This window comes from Eptesicus fuscus, chromosome 9, assembly GCF_027574615.1.
Source record: "Eptesicus fuscus isolate TK198812 chromosome 9, DD_ASM_mEF_20220401, whole genome shotgun sequence".
NCBI lineage: Eukaryota > Metazoa > Chordata > Mammalia > Chiroptera > Vespertilionidae > Eptesicus > Eptesicus fuscus.
The window spans coordinates 29,116,620-29,137,565 of NC_072481.1; the positions used below are offsets into that span (position 1 = coordinate 29,116,620).

Consider the following 20,946-nt stretch of genomic DNA (forward strand, 5'->3'; position numbering starts at 1 on the left):
GAGACGGATAGGGAGTTAGAAACATCGATGAGAGAGAAACATCGATCAGCTGCCTCCTGCACACTCCCTACTGGGGATGTGCCCACAACCAAGGTACATGCCCTTGACCGGAATCAAACCTGGGACCCTCCACTCCGCAGGCTCCATCCACTGAGCCAAACCGGCTAGGACCGGAATTGTCTCTTATCATGGGAACCTCAGTCCCCACTCTGCCCAGCGGGGGCAGTTGTATGGCCCAGATGCAGTACCAGGTACGGCAGCACTTGGTGAGCTGGAATGCGCTGGATGAATGGCAGGGATTATCCTTAATCCTGCTCTGCGAGGAGCAGCGGTCAGCAGTGCTGGGCACGCTGGCCCCATGTGGGTCCTGCTGTGCGGCCCGGCCTCAGTCCCGTCCCGCAGGGCCTCCGGGTGCAGGACAACACACACCTCAGGAGACAGAGGAGGAGAGGAACTGGAGACTCAGCCCCTCTGGCACGGCCCAGCCCCGTCCCGGGCTGGAGATGCTGCGGGGCAGTGAGTTTGGGAGCCTGCACGCGGTGCTCATTTATTCCCTCAGCCAGTGGTTGCTGATTGAACACAGCCCAGTGCCAATCAACAGCAACCTGGGCTTACAGTCCTGGGAATATGGTAGCAAAACAAGTCCCTGCCCTCTGCTTCTCTTTTAGTAGGCAGACAGGTAAGGTGTGTGTGTGTGTGTGTGTGTGTGTGTGTGTGTGTGTGTGTGTGTGTGTGATCCTTTGAGACAGAGAAGAAGGCACTCGGGCCCTGAGGAGGGAGGAGCAGCCAGGAGCACCGAGGCAGCACAGAGTGGGCGAGAAGGAGGGCAGCATGAAGTCGGAATCTCGGGCCCTTGTTGGCGTTCGCAAGCGCTTGGGCTTGGACTCAGTGAGACCTGAGCCCTCGGAGGGTTTTGAGGGGAGGAGTGAGGGCATGGACTTACTTTAAAGGCCTCAGGGAGAATGTGTGTGGAGAGGGCTGTGGGGGAGGGTGGAGAGAGGAGAGCAGCCCTGCTGCAGTGGCCCCGGAGGAGGTGAAGCTGGATGGGGTGAAGCAGTGAAAAGCTCAGGTTCTGGATCTCACGGAGAGCCAGCAGGAGTGGCTGATGGATTGCATGGCTGAGGAAAAGGAGCATTGAGAAGGAGTCCAGCCTAAGGCTGCAGGGGGGAAGGTGATGTAGAAACCAGGGTTTGGTTCTGCACACAGGGTGCTGAAGTTTGAGGAGCCCGTTAGGTGTCCAAGTGGGAATACCAAATAGAGAATTGGCTGTATTTGAGTCGAGTTCAGGGACAGCAGGAGGCTGCGTGACGGAGACATCATCAGCGTCTGGATGGTGTTCAAAGCCAGGACACTGAGGTCAGTGTAGAGAGAGAGAGAGTCAGAAGACTGAGCCTGGCTGGAGGTGTCAGGGGCTTCAGACACTGGGAGCCAACAGAGACAGGAGCAGACGACCCGAGAGGGACAAGCCGATGAGAGAGATCCTGGAGGAGGGAACCGCTGTCAGGTGCTGCTGAGAGGCTGAGCCGCCGGGGAGGGAGGTACAGAGAACCCACTTTGATCTGGCGACATGGAGATCAGGGGCAAGCGATGTATTGGGGAGGTAGTGTGGAGAAAGACGGGCTGGAGTGAGTTCAAGTGAGAAGGGAAGGTGGGTATAGAGAGCTCTTCTCAGGCGTCTGGCTCTCCGTGGGGCCAAAGAGGTGAGCTGGAGGGACACGTGAAGAGAAGGAACGGTTGTGTTGTTAGCTGGGAGACAAGCACCGCGTGTGCGTATGCTCCTGCGAGTGATCCTGTAGGGATGGTCTGTTCCTGTAGTCCCATGACCTGTGTAGTGAGTTGCTCGCCCTGTGGAGAGAGGGCCACATTAGTGGGAAGAACATGAGCTCCACCGTGTGCTGAGTGGGCAAGACTCCCTCCACCACTTGGAGCTGCGTGATCTTCTAGTGCGCTTCCTCCCCAGCACCTGGGCTTGCAGTCCTGACCTCCCAGGATGTTCAAGAGTGTTTGTGAGAATCCCAGCTGGCGTGGCTCAGTGGTTGAGCATTGACCTATGAACCAGAAGGTCACAGTTCAATTCCCAGGTCAGGGCACATGCCCAGGTTGCGGGCTCGATCCCCAGTGTGGGACGTGCAGGAGGCAGCCGATCAATGATTGTCTCTCATCACTGATGTTTCTATCTCTCACTCCCTTTCCCTTCCTCTCTGAAATCAATAAAAATATATATATTTTTAAAAGAATGTTCACAAGGGAATGCTCATAAGGCAGTTGGCACGATACTTAGCACATAGTAAATTCCCAATATTACAGAAAACTACACCTGCCTGATTCTGGTCTTCCAGAAGCTTCTACATCAAGGCAGATAACCATTTCAACGGATGCTAATCACATGGAGACAGCAGACTCAGTAAATCACAAAAGGCCAAATGACGGCAGGGTCCGGGCAAGATGCGGCTGTGATTGCTTCATCCGTGTTGGTGATGCACATGCAAAGGCACATCAGCCATGCGGGAGTTTGCTCCAGATGAAGAGCGTGCTGTGCAAGCACAAGAGGGGGTGGAGGCAGCTCAGCAAACATGGAAGGTGTGGACGCGGACCGTGGTCTCCGGCACCCGGCAGTTGGCAGAGCTCTCGGCACAGGCATTGCGAGAGCCTGTGCTCACGGTTGTGAGTTGGTTAGGCGTGGGGTGCAGCAATGAGCTGGTAACAGGGCCATGAGGTTCGCCCCGTCCTCAGTCCTCTGAAGGAGGCAAACAACACGCCAAGTGCTGTGAGTGGAAATATGCAGGGCATTCCGGGATCCGGGGTCAGGGCGCCTGACCTGGCTGGGCAGGCAGGTTGGCTGGGGGGTGAGGGGGGAGCGAGGGGAGGCGGGGGGAGGGGGTACAGGCATTGCTGCTGCACCACTTTCTAGCTGTGGGGCCTGGGGCAAGTCCTCTCCATTCCAAGCCTGTGGCTCTGCAGGGAAGTCAGACCTGGTTGGGGGCAGTAAGACCAGCTCCGGTGTTTCAGGTGGTGGCTGCAGAGAACGTGCCGGATGGCAACCAACTGAGTCAGACCCTCCTGACTGTCAGCGGGAGAGGACCCGGGGAAGGGCGCCCGCGTGCCACCGGGAGGGAAGCAAAAACATGTCATCCTCAAGCCAACCGGTCATGATCAGCACAGGCCCACTCGGCGCCCACTCTCGGCCAGGCTCTGCCAGGCAGGCGGGGCAGTGGGTCTTCGGCCACAGTCAGTGCACCCACACCCGGGACGAGGGCACGAAGGGGAGACCCTGCCAGGGGGGAGTCTTTGGGAACACAGCTCTCACTGCCCACATTTCTCAGGCACATTGTGTTTTCCAAAAGCACTCCCCACCCATTGTTGGATCTCTGTAAATACCGCCATGAACCAGGCAGGGCGAGGGGTAGTAGCGCTACTTTTCAGTTGAGGAACCCGGCCCAGAGAAGCTAAGGGACTTGCTAATGTCACACAGCTTTCAGTGGCAGAGGTAAAGCTAAGCCTCTTGTAATGTATGTGAAAACACTTGTTAAACAGTGAGGTGTGACACCCCGGGGCAGTTCCCAGTTAGCTCTTAATGGAGGCTGGGTGCTCTCCAGCATGCCTGGGAGTCACTGGGCTGAGGTGGGCAGGCCCCTGCGTGGGAGGAGCCCTGGGTGGAGAAGCTCGCCAGGTAGGGAACTCCCCTCCAGGAGCAGGACCTGAGCCCTGAAAGGCCTTGGGACATGGGTGAGGGGAGGCCATGGGGGACATTTGGATAGAACAGACTCAAGACCTCAAAGAACAGAGAACAGATGGACAGAGGGCTGCGGGGGGGATGTGAGCGTCATTCTGGATCATAGACGTCTCTGGTCGCAGTGTGAGCGAGGCGCCGGGGGTGCCGGGATGGAGGCTCGGGCACATATCCTCTAAGGCCTCAGAGCCCGAGACCTTTGTCCTGGAGACAGCCACGCACGTGGCCTCTTTGGCCCTCGGCTCCCTCACTCAGCAACGGATGGGATGGCAGCCGTGGTCGTGAGGGCCTGTGTGGCTCTGACACTTGGTTTCTGTGTGATCTCGATACTAAAGTGCCAAGACCGGCGCCAGGTGCTCGGTGGGGGCCAGGCGTGTCCACCCTGGGCTCCCGCAGTGTCCTCACTCCCCCTGGCTGTGCTGTCTCGGCATTGTCTATGGGGGGAGAGGAATCTGAACCCAGCACTGACCTCTCTACAACTGCTCCTGCCTGCGGTGGGGAAGTTTTCTTCTGACCCAGGCCATGTGGAGATGTATAACATCATTCACGGGCCATACAAAATTATCCACTTGAAAATGAGCCTGCTGTATTTGGTCAAACATTTAATTAACTCACCCTAATGCCTTGGCAGGACCAGACCAAATGATTTCACGGGCCTTCTATGGCCCTCGGGCCAGATGTTCCCCACCCCTGGCTTAGACCTTCTGCTTGATTTCTGGGACCCCAGGCCTTCCCAAGTGCACAGATCTAGGTGGCTCTGGTCTTCCCAGCAGGGAGGGCCACAGGGGGCCAGTGTTCCAAACCGCAGGCCAAACAGCACCCACCCCTGACCCTTCAGAGGGCTGGCTGTTCCCCCAGCTCCCAAGGACTGGGGCTCCAGGCCATACCAGGGGCCCACGCCTTGGGTGGACACACAGGGCAGCCATTGTCTGTGCAGGGCCTGGCACCCTCTCGTTTGCATAGCCACGTGAAGAATGCAAGGATGCGGGCTGGGGACGGGTCCCTGTGGAGGGGGGCCAGGGCTGTGGGGGAGGAAGCTGGGGTGGTCAACAGCAGGACCCTGCATTCACCCAGTTCAGTCCAGCAAAAGCAGGTGGCCCCTGGAGATGCAGGGGGCGCTGGGGGAGGGAGCTGGCAGGAGTGGGAGCAGGGTTGTGACATTCCCCTTGTACCCACAACCGAACTCAACTGAACGTGAGGGGATTGCTAATGAGGTCCAGGAGAGTTAAATATTCTCTTGCTCCAGAGGGCGGAGCTGGGGTGGGAGAGAGAGGGGAAGGTGGGTGGGAAGAGGGGGAAGCCTGAACCCCAGGAATGTGCAGAGGCCACGGCTCCCTCCCCACCAGGCTGCTCTGGAGCTGGGGGCCAGGGCACAGCGCCTCGGGCCCCAGCAGGAGCTGCTAAGCCAGCCAGAAGGGGATTAACGGGCGGAACAGTCTGCCTTCCTTCAGGCTGATGCCAGAAGGCCGGTGCTATCTCCTACCTCCCTGCCAGGCCCCTTGCTGACCAGCAGCCAGGTCTGGCCCAGCCTTGATGGGTCCCTCTCTGCCCTGCTCATATCGTAAACAGACTCCACGGTGCATATTCCCTGGTCTGGCCTCCCCTGGTTTTATACACATGGCCCCCAGGTACCCAGGACACCCTCTCTCCAACCCCCCTTCCCCAGCCCGTCTCTCCAAATCCGCCTGAGTCCTCTCCAGAGAGCTCTTCTCCCTGGTGTCTTCCTCTAGCCTTACCTGCTGCACATTGGAATTCCGTTTCTTTTCTGCCCCACAGGCAGAGAGCACAGAAGCCCCTGGGTCAGTTCAGCCACCCAAGAGCAAAGTCATTCCCCTCCCCTCGGGGCTGGAGCTCGGGCAGGAATTAGGAGAATTTTAGGCACTGGCATCAGGTTCCTAAAGGGGGTTTCCTGGCAGGAAGGCCCTGAGGACAACAGGGTCACTCCCCGCAGCCCCTCCCTTCTCTGTCCCTGGGGGTGGGGCAGAGCACCCACCTGCTCCACAGCCAACTCCCACCCCCAGGGGGCTGGCCAGGAGCTTTGCTGGGACCTGCCCTGGCTTAGCCGGCTGCTGTGGGCGGGCCCCTGGCCAGGCCAGCGCCTCGGCCGCCCCCTGCATTCTAGAGCCCCAGCCGCTGCCTTTGCTGCTGCTGTGGCCGGGCTGCCGCCGCTCCGCAGCCTCTTACCACTGCTGCACCTCACCCCGCCCGGCAGCTTGGCTCGCCTGGCCATGACCCCGGCTCCCCCAGGGACCCTGGCCCAGCCCTGAGCTCTGGGACCCCCAGCCCCCTCCCCTGGGCCATGGCCAACTCGGGCCTCCAGCTCCTGGGCTATTTCCTGGCCCTGGGTGGCTGGGTGGGCATCATCGCCAGCACAGCCCTCCCGCAGTGGAAGCAGTCCTCCTATGCGGGCGACGCCATCATCACCGCCGTGGGCCTCTACGAAGGGCTCTGGATGTCCTGCGCCTCCCAGAGCACCGGGCAGGTGCAGTGCAAGCTCTACGACTCGCTGCTTGCCCTGGAAGGTAGGCCTCATGCGGGCTGGGCTGGGAGTGGGGTGAGGGTGGGGGTGGAGAGTGGGGCGGGGGAGGTCCCGAGCAAGCTTCCATACAGTCCACCATCCGCACTGGGCTCCACTCTCCAGCCCCCGCCCCCCGCCCTGTGAACTTGTTGATAATCTAGGCCAGCCGGGTGCCCCACAGCGGGCAGGGGTCTAGGTTCTGGCAGCCAGGGGTCCAGATCCCAGCTCTGCCACTGCAACCTTGAAAAAAACCACTGGCCCGCCCTCTCTGTGTTCCTACGTCTTCATGTGTAAAGGGAGAACCATGACAGAGGCTGATGGGAGGGTCGGGTGAGATGAGGGCCTGGCAAGACCCTCCCCTCCCCTTCTCCCCATGCTCTGTAGGCAGACACCTGGTGCGCACTCACATGCTGGCCCCGCCAGCTAGGAAAGCATCCACATGCAAGCACACCCACATGCATGCACGCACACACACACACTACACACATGCACACACACATACACGTGCATGCACACATGCATGTGCACACGCATGTGCTCCAGCCCTCAAGTTGTTCTCTGCTTCCTCCTGGGGTTTGGAATTGAGCCTTAAAAAGTTGGCTCATAAGCAGGCACCACTGCAGTTTTGTCCCTGGCTTGGGGCCCACAGGCCGGAGCCCAGCGCCCAGCCATCTGCCCCCAGCCCAGAACTGACACGAGCAGCAGGCATATGGCTGCATGGGTGACTCAAAGGGCAAAGGGGAAGGTGGCGATAATCACGACGGCCAATGGGGGCTGGCATCCCTGCCTAAGGGCCATCTGGGCTGAACTGGGCCTCAGCTGCCCTCCGCTCCTCCTTTTGCCGAATCGGAAAGGTCCCCGGAGAAGCTGCCTCTGCTGTTTGGGTGGGGTAGGCCCCAAAGGGAGTCCCAGCCAGAGAGCGGCTGATGAGGGGACGGCCTGGTCACCCCAGAGGAGCCTGAAAACCAGAGGGAACAGTGAAGGACGGGTTATTCAGGGAAGCTCCACCCGTCCCACCGTTACTGCACCCTCACTCCTGCCCGTGGCAGTCCCAGAGCAGCTTCCAGCTCCTGCTCCAGTCCCTCCCATCCGGGGCTCCCCCCTCCACCCACTTCCCCACCGCCCCCCCATCGGCTCAGCCCCTCCTGCCCCCCAGGTCACATCCAGTCAGCAAGAGCCCTGATGGTGGTGGCTGTGCTCCTGGGCTTCGTGGCCATGATCCTCAGCGTCGTGGGCATGAAGTGCACCCGGGTCGGAGACAGCAACCCCCTCGCCAAGGGCCGCATTGCCATCTCTGGGGGGGCCCTCTTCCTTCTGGCCGGTGAGTGCCCCGGGCTCCTTCTCCACCCTGTTGGCCATGACAGGTGGCCCACCCTGTGGCCAGCAGGGGGCAGACCTGAGCACCTGCTCCTTTGTCCTTAGGCCTCTGCACCTTGACTGCAGTCTCATGGTATGCCACCCTGGTCACCCAGGAGTTCTTCAACCCGAGCACCCCTGTCAATGCCAGGTGAGCGCCAAGGCATGGCTTGGGCCAGGGGTCAGGCTGGGCCTCCCTTCCCGCTGCCTCTGGGGCCACTGGCCTTCACCCTGCAGGGTGCATGGAGGGGGCACAGGGGATGGCCCCGGGTGCTGTCACCGAGCAGCTCTCTGCGGCTGGGCCCTCCAAAGGACAGGGTGCCTGTGAGGACACCCAGGAGCTAAGTGCCTGGCTCTGGGCTTCAATCCCAGCTCTGCACGTGCTGCTCTGTAACGGCTAGTTCCTTAATCTTCCTGGGCCAGGTTACCTCCCTGTTAAAGGGAGCTAGGACCCGAGGACCCGGGGTTGTGAGGGTTCAATGAGATACGCGGTAAGGGACTCAGCACCGTCCCTGGGCCCTGGAGAGCCCTCAGCCAGGCCCCGCTGTTGTTATTTCTGCAGGAGGCAGCCGTTGCTTTGGGTGGGAAGCAGGGTGGGTGAAGCTGAGAAGAGATGGGGCAGATCGCGGAGGGCCTTGCAGCCACGGGAAGGTTTTGTTCCTCGGGCAGCTGACAATCCCTCCAGCTGTGGTGTGAAGAATGGTGGGAGAGGGGCAAGACCAGCAGGTGCTGTTGCAAAGGTCTGGAGCAGAGGGCATGGGCCAGGGGGCTGGCAGTGAAGAGTAGGTCAGAGATATTTCTAAGGCTGAAGGGTCAGGACACGTGAGGCCAAGGGCGTGGGGGCTGAATGGGGGTCTGAAGAACCTGGGCCCCTGTGGCTCCTCCCTCACCTCTCAGCTCTGCCAGGAGCAGCGAATGGGACAACCTCCATCCCAGACCTCCCACAGGCCTTGAGCAGGTGGGGAGAGTAGGATGGTGGGGGGTGGAGGAGTTGCGGGGGGGTGGAGGGAGGATGAGAAAAGATGCCTGGGCTGTAGCAGTTGGGAGTGCTCCCTGGAGGAGGCAGAGGTATGGAGAGGGAAGAAAAATGAGACCTCGGGTGTATGGCCTGAGCAAGCATGGTACTGAATGGCCACCTAGGGAGAGTCCGTGCACTTCAGGGGAGCACAGAGGGGCCTGGGAAAGTCCCCTGGAGGAGGTGGCTTCTTAGCTGGGTCCTGAAGGCGGAGCACAGCAGCCGCAGAGCAGGAGATGCTCCAGGAGGGGGCGCCTCAGGCAAAGGCACAGACGCAGGCAGACCCAGGGCACTGCCGAGGCTGGTGGACAGGGCCCAGACGTGGAGAGCCTGGAGTGCCAGGTGGAGGGTCTGCCCTTCTCAGAGGGCAGTGGGGAGCCCTGGCTGGGATTCTAAGGGTCAGACCGTGACTGAGAGAGGTAGCAGAGATTGCCCTGCTCTGCCAACAGGACCTGCAGGCCCTCCCCTACCCCTGGACGGGCCAGATGAGGGAGGGGCCCGGGGTTGCATGGAGCAGCCTCCCCTGGGTCTGGGTCACCCTGTATAGTGTCGACCTGCTGGGGTGGCCACGGAGGAAGAATGAGCGCTCATCCCAGCTCATCCGGAGAGGCTGCTCGGGCCTGTGAGGCCCCAGTCTCAGCTCCCAACACCTGCCCGACCCCAGCCAGGGCCCGGGCTAGGGAGCCCCTGGTGACACCGAGCGCCTGGGTTGCAGCCATACCTGATGGCATCCTCCCTACTCCTTGCAGGTACGAGTTTGGCCCAGCCTTGTTCGTGGGCTGGGCCTCTGCCGGCCTGGCCATGCTGGGGGGTTCCTTCCTTTGCTGCACGTGCCCAGAGCCTGAGAGAGTCAACAGCAGCCCGCAGCCCTACCGGCCGGGCCCCTCAGCTGCAGCCAGAGAGTACGTCTGAGCCACCAGCCCCAGCCAGCCGTCTACCCCCAGCGCTCCACCGCCCCTGCAGCGCTCTGGGCAGGGCCCGTGGGATACAGGGTGTCCCCTGAGCTTGGTTAGGGCTCTGAGCCGCTTGTCCCCAACATAGGCATCCACCCTTCGCTCTGAGACCGAGACCCAGACACTCAGAGAGAGGCCACATGTGCACACACAGGTCCGGGTGCAGGCATGAGCCGGTCCACAGTCTCATGCACCTGCGTGTTTCCCCACAGGCCAGGTGCCGGCCCTTTCACTGGAGGCTTATTTACTCACTGAAGGGCTATGTGAGTGTCTACACCAGGCGTCCTCAAACTACGGCCCGCGGGCCACATGCGGGTGTTTTTGCCGTTTTGTTTTTTTTTACTTCAAAATAAGATATGTGCAGTGTGCATAGGAATTTGTTCATAGTTTTTTTTTTAAACTATAGTCCGGCCCTCCAACGGTCTGAGGGACAGTGAACTGGCCCCCTGTTTAAACAGTTTGAGGACCCCTGGTCTACACCGTGCTGGTCCCTGGGGGCAGAGCAATAAAGATGGACCTTGGTGGCCAGCGCCCTGGGGTGGCCAGAGCCCTGGGCTCCTCACAGCCACCGCATGAAGGAGGCAGTGCTGGGATGACGAATGTCCCCACGTTGTGCATGAGGGAACAGGTTCCGGGAGACCAAGACCCTTGGCCCCACTGCCTCTGAGCTCAGGTCTCAGCTCTGCAGCATGCCCAGCCCTGCATGGACACCCACACAGACTGCGTCCTCCTCCCCCCGCCCCAGGGAACGGGCCCCAGGCAGGGCTGCTGTGGGAGCCCAGGTCTGACCCCACTGGCCCGTCCCAGGACCTAGGCCCGATCCCCACAGCCCCTGCCCCTCCTTCCCCCTCTGCTGCTCACCCCACTAACCAGCTGTCCTCTCTTTTGACTTTCAGACCAATTCTTAAATTGTCTGCCTCCTCCAAGGCCCCCCTGGGTGTGTAATGCCCAGGCCCCCAGCCTGGCTGTCTCCCTGCCACACCCAGACTGTGTGTTTGGTGCTTTTTGGAAAGAGAAGTGAACACCCAGCCCCAAGTGTGGTGTCATTTGATGTGTCCCGGGCATGGCCAGGGTGGGGGCTGGCTCAGAGAGGTCAGAGCTGGTCCCTGGGGTTGTTAGGCATAGGATGGGGAGACAGGTCCAGGGTGGGTTACACAGTGGCCGAGGCTGACCAGGACTCCTGCCCAGTAACCTCCGCAGCCCGGCCTTGGGTTGGCCCTAGGACCTCCTAATGGGAGACCCCACCCTGAGGCCTGGCCCAGCACTGGGCAGCATCCCCCGGTCAGGGAGCCCCGGACCTAAAGAGAGATGCAGTCCCACCCCTGTTCCTAGGTGTGCCCCTGGGACAGGTACCCACCCGCTTAGTCTAAAAGGGGGAGAGGCCTCAGAGGAATGCAGGGGAAATAAACCCAGATCCGTTCCTCCCCTCCTGCTCAGGCCTCTCCCACCCCAAACGTCCTTCCCGGACCCCCAGTCTCTCTCTGGCCACCGCCTTCTCTCTCCCACGCGGAAAGAGCTGACGCGATGGTCCCTTGCCTGCCCGATGCCCTCCTCAGCCAGCTTCCTTCTGATTCCTCCACCACTTTTTGTGACCACCTCTCTCACCGAGTCACAGATCCCAGGACACAACCCAGCCTTCTCCAAGCTTGACTCTGAGAGATGAATTCTGACAAGATGACTGTCGTGGATGCTCGGGGGGAGGGGGAGGGGGAGGAGGAGAGCTGCTGTGGGATCATGGGTGTGGGCCCTGGCTGGACAGCTGCTGCACATCTGTGTGGAGTCTCTGGAATGGCTGTTGCATGAAGCCCATCCAGCCTCTGGCCAGAGGGGGCGCCAGAGAGGGCCCCGAGTGTGGCCCCAAATGGTTTACAGGACGGCCGCCCCTCCCGTCATGGATGAGTACGAAAGGGTCTTCTGGCCTGAGTTCCAGCCTGAGCGATAACTCAGCAGCTCTCACCTCTGACGCCCAGGCTCCACCCTGACACCCCCATGTAATCGGCCTGGGGTGACCTGGCATCCGAGCTCAGGCAGCTCCCGAGGGACAGCAGCGGTCAGCACCTCTGTGAGGCCTAAAGTTGGGGCCACATTTTTCGCCACTCTGAGGGGTCTCAGAGGAACAAGGCACCTCCGAGGAGAGGCGAGGAGGACGAAAGGAAGCCCTGTCTCCCTCTGCCTTTCCTGAGACCCCGAGACCAGGCTGTTCCCCGAGTCTCCCAATAAACAAACCGTTTGCTGAAACCACTTGGAGTGTGATTCCTGTCGCGCAGCCACAAGAGCCCTGACTAACCCCGAGTTGGACCTGGTCACTGAGAGTCGCAGTGAAGGCTGCTGTCACTGGTGCAGGCGGAGCAGCGTGGGACGTGGGGCCCAAGGCTCGACCTCGGTCCCAGGCTGGGGATTTGGCAACCAAGCAGTTGGCCAGGAAACTGTGGTCTCTTACGGTTCAGGGTTTACCAGAGGCTCAGGACTGTCACTGAGCAAGGGTCCACACACACACACCCCGGTTCCCCCCCCCCTCACCACCACCACCACCATCCTCACGGATAGAAACAGCACCAGCTTTAGAGAAAAGAAAGGGGACAGGAGGCACGGCTCAGGTCTGCACTCCTCAGGCCAGGATGCGGGCGGGACTGTGAGGGGTAACGTTAAGGGCCACCAGTGTTCTCCCAGGTGGTGTATCCAAGGTTAAACTTCTTTTTTTTTTTTTAATATTTTTTTATTGAGGTATTATATGTGTACATATCTTACCATTACCCCCCTCCCCCACCCCACACCAAGGTTAAACTTCTATTCTGGGTCTTGTTAAAACAGGATAGAACCAGGCTCTGCAGTGATAGGACGCGGCAGGAAGATGTGGGGATAGGCTGCCCCAGCTGCTTCCTGAGGGTTTCAGGGACAGGCTGTGAGAGAGCCCAGCTCTGCGCCCCGGGCAGGCCTGAGAGCAAGGCAGGAGCACACTTCAGTGTGGTCCTTCCTAAAGGGAGGCCAGAGTCTGGAGAGGTGGAGTCAGATCACCACATACAACCAAGCTGATACACTGATGAACAGTGTGTGTGTGTGGTGGGGGGGGGGGGGGGGGGGAGAGGGGGCGGAGGTTGTGGTGCTGGCAATGTGAGGGTGCCTGGGAGAAGTGAGAAGATTTCGGAGCTAGAAGAGTTTGGGAAGCCTGATCCCCCAGGACTCTCCTGAAGCAACCTCTTTCAAATGTCAAAGTCAAGGTCACTTGGGCTGCCAACCTGTGGTGGGGTTAACTTCCCAAGCCTGAGGACTGGGTTCCTGTTTACTGTCCCAACCTCAAGGCTAAAGAATTAGCCAGAGGCAAAGGGTTTGATCCTAAAGCTTCTGCCATTGTTTTTGCAAACACTGCTCCCCTAAGAATGAAATTGGCCAAAAAATACGGTTTGGGGAGGAATATATTTGTATGCTCAGCCCCTAAGGAATGTCCAAGTAGCAAGGGGAGTAAACCCGGGCACTGGAGTAGCTGGCCAGGGGACTCACCTGTTGCCTGCATCCAAAGATCTGGGTGGGGATTGACTATTAGATGATGTCAAGGAATTACGGTTAATTCTGTGTTATTTGTGTTGTTCATTTTGTGTGATAATGACACTGTGGTTTGTTTGTTTTTTAACCCTTATCTCTTAGAACTGCACCCTCACATAATATAATGGCTAACTTTGCTTTAAAATACTCTAGGAACAAAAAGGTCAAGGGCAGAAGAAGTTATAAAATAAGTTTGGTACCCTGGCTGGTTTGGCTCAGTGGATAGAGTGTCGGCCTGCGGACTGAAGAGTCCCAGGTTCGATTCAGGTCAAGGGCACATGCCCGGGTTGTGGGCTCGATCCCCAGTGGGGGGCGTGCAGGAGGCAGCCGATCAGTGGTTCTCTCTCATCATTTTTGTTTCTATCTCTCTCTCCCTCTCCCTTCCTCTCTGAAACCAATAAAGAAATATATTTAAAAATAAAAAATAAAATAAGTTTGGTAACCAGTGTTTTTCTTTTCTTTCATATTCCTATGCATTCAAGCAAACTAATCACATTTGCAATGGAAATTGGAAATTGGAAGCAGACAAATACACTTAACTGCTGTTCAATGACAAGTTTCTCCAGGCTCCCCAAACCTGCAGGCTGCTTCACGCTCCTAGACTCTGGGCCTGAGTGGCCTTCCTCTTTCCTGTAATTGCTGAGTTCCATCTTCAGCAGTGTGCGGTGCACTGTGTGTTAACCAGTGCTTCTCAGAGGGTCACTGTCCTCTCTGTGTGGACGTTTGCAAGTGCAAGAAATAAAAGGCTAAAAATCCCTCCACGTTTCTCAGGTGTACGATTTAATATAGCCCCGCTGACCACTGGAATAAGTGTGACAAATACTTTAGGGACTTGCTACTCAGAGCACAGCCCTCCGACAGCAGCATCGCATCCTCCGAAAGCTTGTTGGAAATACGGGATCTCAGGCCTCGCCCCGGAGCCCGTGGAACAGACGTTTCCAGATCTCCAGGTGATTCGTGTACACATTGAAGTCTGGGAAACACTGACCTAAGCTAGCGAGAGCTGTGTGGTGCTCTCCTTTTCTCGAGGAGAATTTCAATTGAGATACCTTGTGCTCCTCCATCATTTGAATACTAGGTGCATTGAAAATGGATGAATTTATTATTTCATCTCGAGTTGGTGAGATTAGGGAGAGCCCCAGCTACACCTGACCCAGGAAAAACTGGACCAAAGTCATGCTCCCTGATCTTTTTTGCTCCTAGAGCCCATAAAAGTAAGATTTGGTTCTATTTATGAGAAATTTTAGGCAATTTCTTTCTGGACAACACTCCTGTTGGGGAAAGTGTAAAAATTTTTTCAAAGCATCAAAAGGCTGACACGATGCTATGGTGCCACGGAAGCACTCCCTCTCCCTGTAGATCACATGGTGGCCCCCAGAGCTGCGGAGACCTTGGCTGGCAGGGGCACAGATTGGTTACATGTGACGGGGATTGAACAAATAAGTAAATACAGGCAGTCCTTGGGTTACGTCGGACTCGATGTACATCGTTTCATGGTTATGTTGCCATCTCCCATCCTACCTAATAATAGACAAATATGCAAATTGACCGCACCTTTGCTATGCCCAAGCCATGCCCACCAGCCAAGCCAGCCCACCAACCAATCAGGACGAGTATGCAAATTAGCCCAACCAAGATGGTGGCTAATTTGCATATCAAGACAGTGTAGAAGAAGCCAAGAGCTGCAGAAGGGAGCAAGCTGCGGAGAAGCAAGCAAGCTGGGGGGAGGAGAAGGGAGGATCAGAGGCGGGGCCGGGGGAGAAGGAAGGAGAGCAGGCGAGCTGGCAGAGAAGGCAGGGTGGGGAGAGAAGGGAGGAGAGCAGGAGGGGCGGGGTAGAGTGCAGTAGGAAACCCTATTGCAGGATTTTTCCTGCAACGGGAACGCTAGTTTATTCATAAAAAAAGAAAAGTTCCGTCATTTCGACATATGTACATATGTGCTTTATGTTTTTTATTATTTACCACAAGTAAAGGTCAGGAATTGGTATCTTTCTTTAAAATTTTTTTTTTACTGTTTCACTTCATTACTGCTGTGTATGTGTTCCATGTGAGTGACATAGGTGCTGATGTAGGTGGGTTCTGACTTACGGCAAAAAGCCAAGGATCAGCCTCAGGTGTAAGTTTAAGGTCTTTTCAGGTCTTAACTGAGGCTGTGGCTTTCCTTGGGCACGTGCAGTGACTTTCTGATTTCCCCCATATATGTGGCTGCTTTTGATTGGCCCCTAAACTTTAACACCCGGCTCCCAAAAGGAGAAAAAAGCTAAAATGAGTGGGGTGGAGGGAGGGAGGCACCAGGCCTTTATATCCCCTGGGAGCCACTTCAGCTATTATTCAGGTATTATCTATCATTTTACTGATTTTCATGTGATCCTCACAAGAACTTCAGGAAGTTGGTTCTATGTGAATGTTTCCAGGCTTATGTAATATGCTCATTCGGAGGGTCCTCCCCTGCATCTGGATTAGCGGTTTGATGGGGACTCCCGAGTGGGGCCCATAGACCACACTCTGAGAACTACTTCCACGTGCCGTACTGACTTCTGTGTGAGCTCCACAAGGAGGCTCTGGAAGGTGGGATTTCACTGTCTGTGTGGAGCTCAGGCTTCCTGACTCCAAATCACGTTCCTTCCTGGTGTCTGAAAATGACTTATGGAAATCAAATTTTATGCACAGGTAAAATGAGGCATTTTGTTGTACCGTATGCATAAAGCTGTCTTCTTAGCTGGCTCCTTCTCCCTCGCCTTATAAACATGTCTCCTCATCCTTCCCCAAAATTTACCTATCTTTAGAGCTACTGGAACTCCCATGTTGCCCAGGGCAATTTTCATCCCAGTACGAATGATAACCACATCCCCTTCCTTCTCACAGGCATCCTAATTGGCTAATATGTAAATTAATACGGCCCCAATCACGCATCTACCCTTCCAGCGACAGCCCTTGCTTCCTTCATCCCACTTCAACATATCCTGTGAGCTTTTTTTTTTTTTTAATATATTTTATTGATTTTTTACAGAGAGGAAGAGAGAGGGATAGAGAGTTAGAAACATCGATGAGAGAGAAACATCGATCAGCTGCCTCCTACACACCCCCTACTGGGGATGTGCTCACAACCAAGGTACATGTCCTTGACCGGAATCGAACCTGGGACCCTTGAGTCCGCAGGCCGACGCTCTATCCACTGAGCCAAACTGGTTTCGGCTTTTTTTTTTTTTTAATATTTCTTTATTGATTTCAAAGAGGAAGGGAGAGAGAGAGAGAAATAGAAACATCAATGATGAGAATCATTGATCATCTGTCTCCTGCACACCCCCTACTGGGGATCAAGCCTGCAACCCAGGCATGTGCTCTTGGCTGGAATCAAACCTGGGACCTTTCAGTCCCCAGGCTGATGCTCTATCCACTGAGCCAAGCCAGCTAGGGCTGTGAGCTTTAACTCTGTACTCTTTTAGTCTTGTTGGCTACATCAACAGGTGAACCAAAGAGATAAAATCCCTTATAGAGCTTACCTTCTATGAGAGAGAATAAAGTTAATATAGATGAGCAGGTGAGGGTATGCACTACGGAGAAAAATCAAGCAGGGTAAGTAAGGAGGCTGGGAGATCTGGGTGTGGGAGGGCCTGCTACATTAAACAGACGGTCAAGGAAGGTCAGAGCGGTCTGAGGGAGAAGCCATTTTGTTATCTGGGGAAACAGTCATCCTGCCGAGAGGGGAAAGCAAGTGTCAAGGCCTTGAGGTGGGAGTGTGCCTGGCACGAGGAGGGAAGGCCTGAGGCTGGGGTGGAGGAGGCTGGGAATGGGACAGGTGGGGGCACACGGTGCAAGTGACACGGAAGCCTCTGGAGGGTCTGAGCAGGGAAGTGACCCAAAGTCTGACATGGTGTTTAAGACACCCTGCTGCAATGTTGAGAGCTGACTGCGGGAGAGGGGCGGGCGTGGGAAGGAAGGTTTCAGGGAGCTCACCGGGGAGGCTACGCCAATAATCCAGGCGAGATGATGGAGGCCTGGATCCATGTGACTGGAAGCGGTGAGAAGTGCTCAGATTCTGGGGGTTTCAAAGGTAGAACCCATAGGATTTAAAGACTTATGGGACGTGGAATGTGAGAACAAGTGAGATGTCAGGATTGACTCTGAGGGGCTGGGACCTGTCAGGATGGAACGGCTGTTACCGAAATGGGGAAGGCTGTGGGCTCGCAGCTCCATTCACCCTCCAGCTGCTGCGGTCTGGGGCCTAGCTCACCTGCCCTGGAACTCTTGGCTTTGATCCAGCTGAACCATTTCTACTTTCTTCTTTAGAACTCTACGATGTCCATGATTCTTGATTTAATACATCGTTTCCAGTCATCACTTTTATGTCCTTGGCATTATTTCCAAAGCCGGGGCCTCCACCCTCTGCTCTTCACAGATGCTCCTGGAGTAATGTGACTTCATCTATGACCATAGCTTTCAATAGCTGCCTGCTGAGTGTCAAACATTCAGCTTCAACCTGGCTTCAGCTCCAAATCGGCTTCCTGCATACTCCCCATGGATGGCCCAGAGGTAGCCCAAGCTCCATATAGCTAAAACTGAGCATACCCCTTTGCATTCACTATTCCAGCAGATGGCACTATTTGCATCAACATACCACAATCACGCTGGATTCTTCCCTCGTCCTCATCCCTACATCTAGCTAGTCACAAAGATCTGTCAACTCCATTTCTGAAAACACCTCAAACTGGACCTCCTTTTCCTGCTGTCAAGTCTATGGTCCAGGTCTCATTACTTACATGGACTTCTGCAACAATGTCTAAATTGGTCATTTCTGATTAAACTCTTTTCTTTGCCCCAGAGTAATATTTTTTAAAGATTTTTAAAATATATATTTTACTGATTTTTTACAGAGAGGAATGGAGAGGGAGAGGACTAGAGTTAGAAACATCAATGAGAGAGAAACATCGACTCAGCTGCCTCCTACACACTCCCTACTGGGGATGTGTCTGAAACCAAGGTACATGCCCTTGCCCTTGACCGGAATTGAACCTGGGACCCTTCAGTCCGCAGGCCAACGCTCTATCCACTGAGCCAAACCGGTTAGGGCGTAATATTTTTGAAATGAAAAGCATTCTATTTAAAAATAATCCAGATTCCCTATCACCAGCTAGCAGCCCAGCATGTAAAGTGCTAAAACATCACTCGAATAGGTGTAAATCTACTCACTTCTGTACCATTTATAGCCTTGTAAGCAGGCAGCCAGATTAAAGGAATGTAAACTGGCCCTCCTCTCCCTGGGGCACCATTCCGAGCAGGGAGAGGCAGAGTTGCTAAAACTGCTCCTTCCCAGCCACAAGCCAGCCTCACCAGTATCAGACTAGTCCTTCCTCCAGCAGAACCGCAGGACTAAGCCTGTCCCGGGCTACACTCCTGTTCGCCTGCCTCTACCAGATGTTAAAGCTTCCCCCTTTCAGCTGTCACTCTAATCCCATGAACTCTCTCCTACTCCGATTCTGATCCAATATTGCTCCCTTCCCAAACCTTCCACCGTGCCCTCTGAAAGCCAGCCACCAGCCTATTCTGAATATTCCTTCACCTTCTTATTCTACCTCTAACCAGACTCACCCCTAGGACACTTCCCTCGGAGCCTGTTCAGTGACGTCTTTTTCTTCTTTTAACCCAAGTACCATGATGCCTGGTGGTGGGCTAAGTCTCCTGTTACACCATTTTCCTCCCTCATAAGACCTCAATGTCAACTTCTTTGAAGCCCACACCCTGATTATATCCGATATCCAGCAGCATTCCTTATAGATTTTCATTCCAGGCTCACCGTCATGGCTTCTCCATGGTACTACTTCTACCATCACTTGTGACCATCTCATTGCCCAGAGGAGTCTTTGAACACCATTGTCTATTTCTGACCTTTCCACTTCCAGCAGTCTCTCTTCATCTTCCCCTCATATGACCATAACCTACACGTCATCACCAGTAACTGCACCACATCTCAAGGTTAAGCATGCCAATCTAGGACCACTACCACCAACTCCCTTAAAATAGTACTCCCACTCCATTGAGTCAATTTGGAACACTTGCCAAGTCCTGGACCAATTCCAGTCACCAGAGAATGCTATGTTTTTATTGGCTTTGGCTAATCAGACCCATCCCTGGATCAGGGGATGCTGGGAACATTCCTGTCAACTATAGCCCTACCTTCACTTTCAATAGTTTTGCTCTTTTCTTCCTCTGTTGAAGTTAAGTGGCAAAGCCCTGACTAAAACCAACCCCCCACCTGCCAGATGTTCTATTTCCCTAGTATATTTGCTTTCCCATTCCCTAAGACAACTATTTCAGTCATGCACTACATAATGTTTCGTCAATAGCAGACCACATACACCATGATGGTCCCATAAGATCATAATGGAGCTGAATTTTGTCTAAGAAATGGAAGGGTATGTGGCACAGGATCTCTGATGGGTCACTATCTGTGTGCTTGGCAATAGATTCCACTTCTCACAACCTCAGTTTTGAGAGCACGGATTACATCCCAGTGACCCGCTCAGCAGAGGAGCCTGATCTACCTTGATGTCTCCAGAGGACACTGCTGTAAACTCCTGGAGGACCTCAGATCCTGCACAAGGACACAGGTCCACAGGAGCTACCTCAAGAACTATGTACCACTGCCACTTCAGTAAGAGCTTTCTGCAGTAGTGGAGCCAGCCTGTCCCTCCCTGTACTTTGCAAATTTGTTGTTGTTAGGGTACTAGAGGCCCGATTCGAGAGTAGGCCTTCCTTCCCCCGGCTTCCAGCACCAGCTTCCCTCGCAGCCTCGTCTTCCTCTGGGAAGTTGTCTGGTCTAATTAGCATATTACCAGGTACACTTTTATTACATAGGGTAAAGTGTAAGTTTTATTTCTTCCATCAATTCAATGCCAGAGAGCCCTTTGAACCAGATGGGGTAATGAAGCAAAAACCAAAATTTCCCAAGTTAAAACCTAGAGGATCAGCTCTAGATCCTCTGCACGTTAAACACCATCTCCGCGTTTTCTAGGCATACCAAAATTCCTTAATCTGACTTTTGCTCCAACATGCAATAGCCAAAACCACATTGCCATGACAATCCTCTAGATCCCCTTATCTCCCCCATCTTAATGATTCCTCCTGACCCTCAAGCCAAGTTTTGTTCCCTCCTTAGTCACTATCATGGTATCTACACCTTGCCCAGCCGATTTGGTTTCTTCTTTGTATTCCCAATCAGTCCAACTAACATACTGTTCACGGAGCAGCATTGACATTCTACACGACCCTATTAGAAAGCAAGCAGGGCCGAGACCGGTTTGGCCCAGTGGATAGAGCGTCAGCCTGCGGACTGAAAGGTCCCAGGTTCGATTCCAGTCAAGGGCATGTACCTTGGTTGCGGGCACATACCCAGTAGGGGGTGTGCAAGAGGCAGCTGATCGATGTTTCTAACTCTCTATCTATCCCTCTCTCCTCTCTGTAAAAAAATCAATAAAATATATTATAAATAAATAAAGCAAGCAAGCAGGGAGGGGAGAGGGTTTGTGGTTCAGTGTTTATAGTCTACAGTAGTGTAATGTCCTAGGCCTTCATTCACTCACCATTCTGACACCCAGAGCAACTTCCACTCCTGCAATCTCCATTTGCAGGAAATGCCCTATACAGGTGTGCCATTTTTAATCTTTTATACCGTATTTTTACTGTACCTTCTCTTACCATTGCCTATGCAAGTATGTCAAACTCACAGCCCGCTGGCTGGAGTTTGACACGACACGGTTGGCCTATAGCATTCTGTACAGGTTTGTAGCTTGCAGCAGTAGGCAAACCACCTAAGTTTGAGTCAGATGTTCACAGG

The 20,946-nt window shown here is 55.1% G+C and overlaps 1 protein-coding gene across 1 annotated transcript; it reads left to right on the forward strand.

Annotated features, from left to right (window-relative positions):
• Window positions 1-5,876: 5,876 nt before the first annotated feature.
• Window positions 5,877-11,792, forward strand: CLDN19 (claudin 19). Its single transcript, XM_008151277.3, has 5 exons — window positions 5,877-6,252; window positions 7,405-7,569; window positions 7,671-7,755; window positions 9,369-9,521; window positions 10,469-11,792. The coding sequence occupies exons 1-5, from the start codon at window positions 6,030-6,032 to the stop codon at window positions 10,515-10,517; spliced, it is 675 nt and encodes a 224-aa protein (XP_008149499.1). The 5' UTR covers window positions 5,877-6,029; the 3' UTR covers window positions 10,518-11,792.
• The last annotated feature ends 9,154 nt before the right edge of the window (window positions 11,793-20,946 follow it).